Source organism: Lissotriton helveticus, chromosome 7 (genome assembly GCF_964261635.1).
Source record: "Lissotriton helveticus chromosome 7, aLisHel1.1, whole genome shotgun sequence".
In the NCBI taxonomy this organism is placed as follows: Eukaryota; Metazoa; Chordata; class Amphibia; order Caudata; family Salamandridae; genus Lissotriton; species Lissotriton helveticus.
In genome coordinates, this window is record NC_136068.1 from 1857372597 (window position 1) to 1857383699 (window position 11103).

At 43.1% G+C, this 11103-nt stretch overlaps 1 protein-coding gene across 1 annotated transcript; it reads left to right on the plus strand.

The window, feature by feature from the left end:
• Window positions 1-503: 503 nt before the first annotated feature.
• LOC144770837 (uncharacterized) lies at window positions 504-9826 on the plus strand. The gene is made up of 2 exons (XM_078655616.1): window positions 504-840; window positions 8956-9826. The coding sequence occupies exons 1-2, from the start codon at window positions 542-544 to the stop codon at window positions 9398-9400; spliced, it is 744 nt and encodes a 247-aa protein (XP_078511742.1). The 5' UTR covers window positions 504-541; the 3' UTR covers window positions 9401-9826.
• The last annotated feature ends 1277 nt before the right edge of the window (window positions 9827-11103 follow it).

Genomic DNA, 11103 nt, shown 5'->3' on the forward strand with positions numbered 1-11103 from the left:
TAGATCAGCCTGTCAAAAGACTCAATGTTCCTTTTGTGTAACCTTCAGGAGGGAAAGGTGTTTGCAGCTAAATCTCTTGTCAGCACAACCCCTCAGCCTGCAATTGTTGGATTAAAGTTCCTCTCTATCTATATTGTACAATACTTCCGTGCAGCTGATATTGTCCAAAAGAAATTAAATATTTTTACAACAATCACAATAAAAGCATCCCAGCCCTTTACCTATTCATGTTCTGTGAAATGTTGTCCACTATTTAGCAACAACAACTGAGAAGTCAAGATATCAGATTCTATGAAATCTTGTTGACTGTTTAGAAATAATAACTAGAAAATCAAGATATCAGGCTATGCTAGAACAATCATGGAACAATGTATTCAAGTGATTTAAACATCTACTGTAATAAATCACCACACATAATTCAAAAGGGGAATACCTAAATAGAAAATATATTCAGATTATTTAAAAATCATCTTCTTGTTTTCATGCTTTTTTCTACAGATCCCTGGGCAGTCATGTGACCTACTTCATAGGGGATCCCATCATGTGGCGTTGTGAAGCCTCCAATGGTGACGTCACATGGAACTGGATTCGGAAATGGCTGTTGATCATTGGTGCTTTTATGGATGTGATTGGGGTGTTCCTGCTGGCCTTCAGATTCCATACAATTGTTTCTGGTGTCATCTGCATCGCTTCTGGTTCTACAGTCCTCTTCCTCTATCTGCTGACAAGTTTGAGCATCGTAGCACAGTGGTTTAAGAAACATTGCTTGCCAACCACAATGAACCGAACAGAGGATCATGTGACACAGGGAAGCTGGACGGTACAGGGCAATACAGGCTGGTGAGCATCTATATACTCAGTACTCCATTGTCTTGCTGTTGTTAAAAATAGCCAAGATGACATAGAGAGAAGTGGAGTGTCCCCCTCTCTCTATTAATCATGTTGTCTCTTGGTGTCTTTCTCTGGCTCCATTTCTCTTGCTTGTTCTTTCTATCTCTCAGTCAAAACACCAAGGGCCTCATTTATGAGAAGTGGCGCATCGCTGCGTGAAAGCAGCGATGCGTCACTTCTCAGTGCGCCCTCCTTGCGACATGATTGATGCGTCATATTTACTCTAGGATACATCATGTCGCAATGAGCTACAGATACGTCAGTATTTCTGACATGTCTGTAGGGGCGCAAAAGTGACGCATTGCTGGAGTGTGTCACAAAAGTGACGCAACTCCAGCCATGTGTCCTTTCACATGGGGTAAGCCCCATGTGAAAGGGCCTGCGGCAGTCTTACGCCTGCTGTGAGGCAGGCGTAAGATATTGACGCATTTGTGTCCTAGAAGTGGTGCAGTTTCACTGCGTCACATCCACGACCCTTTCTTGTGCCGGAACGCCCTCCCTGCATACATTATACCCAGCGCAGGTATAATGTGGCGCAGGGGTTTACAAAGTAACGCATCTACCTCGATGCGTCACTTTGTAAATATGGTGCAACAAGGCACATTTTGTACGCTGCTGGTGCGTCACAAAAAGTGATGCACCAGTGGCGTAAAAGTGATGCACGGCCTCATAAATTAGGCCCCAAATATCCACCCTAAGAAAATGGGTTCTACCCATCAAATCCATCAGAATTTTTTGCTTTTTGACCACCTGGATTTTGACCTTTTTACTGTGGGTGAGCCTACCAACTGGTGACTTGGACACGGTAAACTCTTGGCAAATGGATTGTGCGTGTTTACCGCCGGAGTCTGCCTATTAAGGTAAGGCCACTGTGATGGAGCAAGGGTAAGGGGCACCTGGATGGTTATACATAAAGACATGCACATGTGTGTGTGCATGTGTGAGTGCCGCGCGTGGGAGACTCCTGTTGGGCGCAGCCCAGTAAAAGCACAGAGGTAGCCTGGTGCAGCGGGTCTGTGCAGGATTGGGTATTGACCTGGGTAGGCCTCATGATGTTATTGCACACTCAAAGAGAAAGTCAGTGCGGTTTACTGACCTGTCTGCAGTGACACTCAATTATACATCTATGAGGAGGGCTCCCTAAGAGGGCATGTTCACTTCCCTTTGGCCTACTGAGACCAGAGTAATATCAAGTTAGGGCGTAACCTATATGGCAAAATCAGTTGTGCAAGTTCCAAAAACAAATCTGTACAGCTTATGGGTTATGCAGGAATGTCATATTTCTCTGGCCCAGCTCAGGATCAAAGCCCAACCCTTTTGTCACCCTACTATGCCAAGTTAATTACATTTCTCTCCAGGGGCAGGAAAAAAGGCCTCCCCGCACAACAGGAGCAATTAACAGCACTTCACTCATACCCTGAGGAGGTGGGCGGACTGCCCTGTATCAATCAACCAGCTGTCACACTGTGCCAGAGATGCACCTGCCTAAGCCCACTAAACAAAGGAGGCAGCCAGACCTCTGAAGCCAACCTAGTAGGGGACTTCCTTTAAACATTTTCTGGGGCAGGCCCTGGGACTTATGTCAGCAAGAGGTGGAATTGAGGCCCCCAGATGAGATGTGGCAAGTGACTCCTGGGTGACGTAACTATGAAGGGTTCCGGCAGTGTATGGAAAAAGGTAGGCACAGGGCTGGAGAGATGATGTGGCCCCTGAGTATAGGGCCGAGGTGCCTCCCTGCTAGACCCTCCTGCACCCACTTAAAAGGTCTTGTGCAGGGGGAGAGCTCTCTCTTAGATGTGACTTTGTGATGGACACTGGGACTGTAGATGGCAGCCATGGACAATTGGAAAGAACAACCCCCAGATGACCAGTTGTATGAAGGGCTCTGGTTCAAGTTGACCCCAGGGCCAGTGGGGCTCTCCCCAGACCAGGGAAGTTGGTTCCCTTACAACCCATGAAGACTAGTTGGGTCAAAGACTGGGCTTCTGCGACAAGGAGGAGAGGCCCAGAGGAAATCAAGTAGAAAGGCTGGAGCACGAAGCCAATTAAATTAGCTCCCTGCGAATGCCATTGCCTTCAAGTCCAGAGACATAAACAAAAGGGCCCCAGGTGGCTAGGTCTCAGCACCAGGAGGAGGAAAACGAGACAAAGATCACACAAAATGGCCTAACGGGGCCTGAGAAATCCGCATGCAAAGAATTTGGCCTGTGATCCCCCAAGCAAGGCCCAGATCATAAGGAGCGCCGCTGTCAACTCCAGACCCCAAATGTCAGTGAAGGCGGAGAAGTGCTGTTGCACTTCCCTGCATCTGATGTGTGCAGGAGAGTCCCAGGACCCTCTCCCTTGGCCACAGAACCAAGAGGATGTGAGGGGGAGCACTCTTGCCTGTCCCTCTCCCCATGCCCAAGTCCAAAGGGAGAGGAGGGCCACCACCTGCCATAGCGCTCTGCCACCTGATGCTCATGCCAGGAGCTGGCGGGGGCAGCAAGGAGCAGTCTCTCAGGCTGCCTCCCATCCTGGAAATGCACGGGTTGTTGGGTGGGAGCGTGCACCCCCAAGAAAATAAAAGGACAAGTGGTGAATACGAAAACAGCAAACAAAGGCAGCGGCTTTCTCTGACATAGTGGGAGAGCAGCTGATCCAATATGCATGCACTCGCAAAGAGTGCCCCATAAAGCCCTGCAGGGCTCGCTCATTTGGCACTGTTTTTCTCCTCTCTGGTACATGCTTTAGTATCCTTTTTAAATGCTTTTTTAAAAGAATAACATTGCCTGATTATTGGTCATGTAGTATTAAGTGTATTTACAATTGATTATTTGTGATTACTGCATTTTCTCCAAGAATTATGCTATTCTGACAAGTGGTTTGCTGGTCTGGACCGCGTTAAGTGTCCAGAGGTGATTAGACAATGTATTCATCAGGAATTTCAGCAGCCTTATGTAAATTTGTAAATTTCTGTGTAGTACTGAGTAATAAATGCACTTTTCCTTTTTCAAAAGAAACATTGAAAGACTGGACAATCATTTATTGAGTGTTATAATTGGTGGCAGCGGATGGTGATTACTAGCCTAAACCACCAGCCCTTGACTAGGCCTCAGACTGCTCTGCTAGGCCTTGGACTGCTCTGCTTCGCTACCCTGAGAGAGTCAAGTGCTACAACGGGGTGTTTGTTTCCCAGTGGAGGACAAATATGGAGATACTGCAAGCAAGCCACCAAAGATCCATAGCAAATCCCAAATCCCATTACATTCTTCCTCAAGGACCCCAAAATCAGTCCATGCTGGACATTGAATAGAAACACAGTTCAATTCTTCATGCCATGGCTTCACAATTATAGGTAGAGAAACAGAGGATTTCCTTACATTGTAATTACATTAAACTACAGTTGAACCATTCCTGAAGGAGGCATTATTTACTCAAATTTCAACAGTGCAGTATCAGTTTTCCGATACACATGTGCAAAATAGTTACGTACCAAATATAGGATGAATGAATTATGCTACCACTACCTCCTCAAATATAATTATTCAAAATAGTTCTGCATATTTCATTAGTAGAAATGGTAGTGATGTATTTCTGAAACTTAATTGTAAAGCAAAAATTCAAGCATCTTAAATAAAGTACAGGTTGCTGAGGCCTTTTTGGAAATTTAAACATCACTGGCATTCAACGGCTGTACCAGAATACACCCTCTGCAGGGGATAGTCTGCATTCACTTAAACATAAACATTGAATATGGACTGTCCTAAAATGGAGGGTTTTCGGTGATGATTGACGTGAAAGGCCTTACATCATCATGCAGGGCTTTTTACCTGCATTGCGCTGTGGGAAAGAATGTCATGGGCTGAAGGCTACATCACTGCTGAGTAGGGTGACCAGATGTCCTGGATTTGAAGAAATGTCCTGAAGAACTGTCACAGTTTTTGGGTAGTGCCTGGGTTATTTAAAGATAATTTACTGTATACAACCTTACTGCGTAGAAGCAAATAACCAGACACCATTGCATGTCGTAAAAGCGAGGGATATAATGTATATGTAAATGTAAATCCGTATTTGTAAAGTGAGAAGTACTCACCCTTAAGGTTCTCAAGGCGCTGGGGCCATCGTGGAAATTAAGCGAGCTATTGCCCAGAGTCACAGGGTGCTGGGCTGCTGCCAGAGCCAGGGATCGAACCATGAACCCTGTGCTCTGAAGTCAGCTGCCCTGGCTGCTGCACCACACCTCTCAATATAATCAATATTCTCAAAGTAAGCATTTGATGCCTTTGTGGCTGTGTGAACATCTTCAATGAATCAGAGTTCTTAACATTCCTATGTGGTCAATAGGGTAGAAAAAATAATGTAATTCAATGCAACACATCATGACTAGACCATATATTAAAATGAGAGGTGTCTTGCCTTTATCTGCCTTAATATGAAATTTGAGCTTGTTTATTTTTAATAAAGAAACAATTTCAACTGATACCAGAAGAGAGAGAGAGAGAGAGAGAGATTATTCTAGTCTTCAAGAGATTGAAGGCAAGGAAGGTCTGTCAAGAATTTTGTTTGTTTGTTTGTTTTGTTGTCACTTCTCTTGAAAGCTGAGTTTGTTTCAAATTGACCAAGTCGTTGTAACCATTACCATAGTGTAATCCTCTGAGCCAAATCTTGGTGGGACAATCTTTAGAGCTTGAAATGCATCTGGTAAATCAGAAATGTAAATGAGAAACAGAAGGGGACATAGATGCAACCCTGACATAATCCATTTCTGGCGTAAGCCCTTGTCGGATCCCATCATTAGCTTAAAAAAGGTTTTAGAATGGATTGATATAATTAAGGAAAGTAGCCTTCCCATAAACCCCCACTTTTTTATTTTCCTCCATGAAGTAGGGAAAGCAAACTTTATCAAGCACCTTCTCACAGATAACCAATGATAAGGCTAGATTTTGTTTTTCCTAATGAAACATTTCTGGTCTATTTTCCAATAGGAACACTCTGTATTAGACCTTTCAGCCTAAGGGTGGCCTTCCCCCAAACCTTTTGTCTATTTACCTCCAATTCTTGCTGGATTTCCTTTTTGTTGTCATTAGGACTCTGTAAACTTCACCACTGCCAACCAGTGCTAAAGTGCTTGTCCTCACTCCCCTAAGCATGGTTTAATTGGCAAATACTTAATTGGCATGTTTAATTATCTTATAATCCCCTTTTAGAGTGGTATACTATATACCCAGGGACTGTAAATTAAATGCTACATGTGGGCCTGCAGCATTTATTGTGCCACCTACCTAAGTAGCACTCCATGTGGATTTGGCATTTAAACCCCCTTGCCAAGCCTTAAAACCCCTTTGATTACATATAGCCCCCCCCAAGGCAGTTCCTAGGTAGCTCATATGCCAGGGTGCTGTGTAGTTAACTGATCTAACATGTACTTTCAAGTTTTACATGTCCTGGTAGTGTAATACTCCTAAATTCATTTCACTACTGTGAGGCCTACCCCTTCCATAGAATAACATTGGGGATTCCTTATTACTTTGAATACGCTGTAATTCCTAATTGAGAGAAGGTAGATATATCAGGTTTGGTACCTATGACAATGTAATGGTAAACCCTCCTTAATGTTAAAGTCTGATTTTTCATTACAATTTTGAAAAACCACACTTAGAAAGTTGGCATTTTCCTGCCCATTACCCTTTGTGCCTGCAGACTGCCTTGGATCACATGACTGGGTGTAGCTGACAGTCAGACTTTGTGAATTTCTCCCAGACAGTCACACAATAGAATGATTAGATGTGCCTCAATGGACCACCTGCTGGCAGGATGGGGTGGGGTGGAGTTAAGCACAGTCCCACTTACACCTGAATAGCCTGTGCTCTGCCTTCATACAATGGGCCTAACAGCCCTGTATTGTCACTGCAGCCAGATTGGAGCCAGGGCAGAGGTGTCAGGAAATTCCATGCACTTCAAATAACCATTCCAGAAGCTTCTCTCACCTTCCAAAAGAAGAGCACCAGGGTATAAAAATAAGACCTTCAGTTCACTACTGGACCTGCTTAAGCTCTAACAGAGGACTGCCTGTTGCTGAAACCTGCTATGCACTCTGCTAGACTGCTGCTGAACCTGGAAAGACTGCGTTGCTGCCTGCAGTTTGCCTTGAACCCTCAGAGGCCAGCCCTGCTGTTGAGCCCTGCATCTTTACCGGCACCCAGGACTTAAAGAAGTAACTCCAAGGGCGAGTTTGCTGGCCTACTGTTCAGAGCCACAGAGCCACAGGGTCATAAAAAGGTCCTACTATATTGAACCTGCACCTTCGACCCAGCCTGAGTAATGATCCCCCAAGAGGTGTCCCACCAATCCTACACCTTTGGTTGTGGTGCTAAAGGAACACAGGAAAATTTGGCCAAAAAGTGCTCTGAGAACCAGGAGAACAAGACCAACGTGCTAGCCTATCCGCCCTAGGTGCATCGCCAGTAGGACTGAATTTGCTGCTTCTCCCACTACATTCTTCTCCACAGCAGCAAATTCGTTCCAGCAGTCCTTCGCCAGAGGGATCTCCAAGCTTGTGGAATTGTTTTCGGCTACAGTTCTTGGCATTGTCCCGGTGCAGTTTCTTGACTTCCATTTCAGCAACTAAGTCCAAACATAGAAACCTTTACCACAGCTTAAAAGCGAGGCCATCTCAGGATGAAGCTTCCTTTTTAGACACCTCCTGCAGCCTTGCCACGCTGAACTTCACCTTCTCAGAATTTTTCTAAGTCTGGAGGTAAGCGCTGACCGGGCCCCGTACACTTCTTCTATCCGAACCCCATTCCATTACAGTGGACCCTAATGTTCAACTTTGACCCGGCCTCGCATGACTAGATGTCTGCAGTTAGCACTTTGATCTTTTAAGCCCTAGATTTCACTTAAAATTTTTAAATTAATGAATCTGGTTCTACTGATTAGATTTCTATCATTTTGGTGTCAATTTTTCTAAATTGGTTTGGGATTTTTCTTGTGTTGTGTTTTCTCTTAATTACTGTTTGGGTGCTGCATAAATACTTTATACATTGCCTCTAAGTTAAGCCTGAATAATTTTTGTACCAAGCTACCAAGGGTTAAGCACAGGTTAATTTAGTGACTTTTTGTAGTTCACCCTCCAAGCGATTGTGGCTGTTGCTTGACCAGGGCTCACACCCCAGTAAACCAACAACCCAATTTATCATACATTATCTTTCCACTTTAATTTTTCCTTAAACATATATTGGTGGAGTTTTCAAAATGTATTTCCTGCAACATTCCAGGAGTGCTCTCAACTGATAACTTTCAGGTTATACCAGAGGACCCTTCCTATGAATAGGGATAATGATGCTCCCTATCCATGAAAGAGCTGCTTTACAGTTTAAGATACATTTTTTAAAACGTTTTTGAACCATTTAAATGCCGGTGAGGAGGGGGGGGGGTTATCTGTCTTTGCCCCAAACTACTTGATTTAAGCAAGAAATATCTAAGTGCAGTCTTCAGAGAAGGTACTTTAAGGATAGTCAAAAAGTCTATAAAACGTTGCTTACTGCAACGATCTAACACTTTTATCAGTAAATGTATGACATGTTTAGACTATGCTTATTATTAACTTAACTACACTGTACAAGATTATTAATGTTTTATTACAACATGATCTTGCATGAGCTGATATAAAGTGTTTAATATATTCAAGCAGAGCAATTTAATTTAGATTTATTGTAATAATTTTTCGATAAATACAGTAAACTTACTAATACTAAAAAAACTATTTGAAACAATGTTGACCAACCATCTTTAATTTGCTCAATAACTAAATTAAGGTTCTGGATAGGAACTTAGCCATTTGAATTACGGAATCTCTTATCAAATTACACATAATGGAAAAAATTGCAATCCTCATTGATTTCAAACTTAACGGATCCCCCAGAGCTAGGGGAAAGGACAGGAATGCACCTTATTGGGTATATATGGTATATTCCTTCTCTTTTACTTTGGCGAAGCCATACATATTGTTCTCTGGTCTACTTGATCACTTTTTTGCTGCACTGTCTTGTTCTTAATATTTCAATTTGCTTCCCAATCTAGGGATACTGCTGTTTATGATGTACCAACATATGAGGAAGTTGTGGGGCCCATAAACAGTACACTGTCCGGCATCTGGACTACTGGAGTCCTTGATGACAAGCCCCCTCCATACAGCGCAGTAATAAAGGTGCCTGCAACGCCATGTACAGCGGGACCTGTTTCGCAGCAGGTCACACCATGTGGTAGAGGGGTCTGTGGAGCAGAAGACAATAGAGGCACTCAGGAGCCCATGACAGGCCCCGCCCTGGTGCTCAAGATCCTGAAGCCCCACAGTCCACTCAGAGGTCCCCTAACCATGCATGAGCTTATTCAGCCAACAGAGGGGTCACCTCGGGAGGAAACGCAGACCCCTCCACCGAGTTACGAGGACGCAGTGGACGATGACGTTTTCTATCCTACAGAATGGAATCCAACTGCAGGACTATCACTAAGAGATGGGGTATGAAAAGGAAAACACACAGAGGACTACGGAATTTCAATTAGTACCCATAGACAATGACAAGTTTACAAATATATCACTAAAATCATTAGAATGTGGCAATTTATTTATCCGCAATTCTATTTCTACAGATAAAACCAATTAAAGATGCCTACTTACATTTAATACCTTCCTTGACAGTTCACTGATATTTCAGTAATTTATGTATATGAAAGAAAGATTTGGGGGTCTATGCTAAGATAAGAGAGAATGTTAGCCAATCACTAAAAGAATTCCACTACTAGTAAAGTAAGCAGAAGTGTGGGATCAGAAGAAACTAGGAAATCAAATACTTACTCAAAGTTTTATTCTTGTTGTCCTCTCAGCCGTCATGTCCTCAACTGCTCCCATCTTCTAGGTGCATGGCAAAAATAAAGACTTCTTTGCCATCAAGCTATGTACATTTCTACTGCTCAAGTTTTAAAATTATTGTATCAATGAAATAATTGCAACTAAGGAATGTAAGAAATGTAGGGGATAGAGACCTAATGGAGACCTGGAGGAGAGAGAGGAAAGAAGAGATGCATATGTAGGAAGGCTGGAAGGAGGGGGAAGAACTGATCAGCTGAGTACAGAACGTGACTGTTTGACCAGTTATCTTTAGGGTGGTCTTCCACCACAACTTTTGCCTTCACCGTTCCTATTTTTGCTGATCTCGTTTTTGCTGGCCTCCTTATCAGTTATCACCATTAGCTTTAAAAGAGTTTTAGAATGGATTTATATGATTAAGGAAAGTAGCCTTCCCACAAACCCTCATGTTTTCCTTTTCCTCTATGAAGTGGGGAAAGCAAACTTTATCAAACGCCTTTTCATAGTCAACAAATGATAAGACTAGATCTTGTTTTTCCTAATGAAACACTTCTGGTCCAATGAATCCAATAGTAACACACTGTGTGAGACCTGTCAGCTTTGGGGTAGTCTTCCCTCAAATGTTTTGCCTACTTACCTTGAATTTTTGCTAGATTTTGTTTTTGTTGGCCTTAGGACTTTGTGCACTTTACCACTGCTAACCACTGCTCAGCGCCGTATTAAAACCTGTGGAGGCCCCTAGGCAGTCGCAATGTCAGGCCCCCCTTGCAAATTATGTCACAATACCCAATGTATTGATTTATTTACAAACTGACAGTTGCCAGAAGATGGGACAAGCTGTAATGTGAATCTGATGTATCTGATTTATGTACCTTAAGTTGTTAATGGGTACATTACATTAATACAGTATTTTCTCTATAGAGTCTTTAATGTAAAGTTTTCGTTTCATTGAGTTAATAAAAAAATTCTATTGTTTTGAAAGCGTGATTTTGATTTTCTTTCAAGATCAAATCGATATTATTTTTATCTGTTGTCGCATGGCCCCTAATAGGAGTGGGGCCCATAGGCTGGTGCCTACTTTGCCTATCTGGTAATCCGGCACTGCAAGTGATCAAGTACTTGTGCTCTCTCCCCTAAACATGGAAGAACTGTCTTGTATGCAATTGGTACATTTATTTAGTAAGTCCCTAGTAGAGTAGTACCACCTGTGCCCAAGGCCTGTAAATGAATGCTAATAGTGGGCCTGTAGCACTGATTGTGCCACTCACTTAAGGAGCCTTGTAAAACTTGGCGTACGCATGCTATTACAGCCACTCTGTAGTTTTAAACTGCCATTTCGACCTGGCTAAAGAACCGTTTTG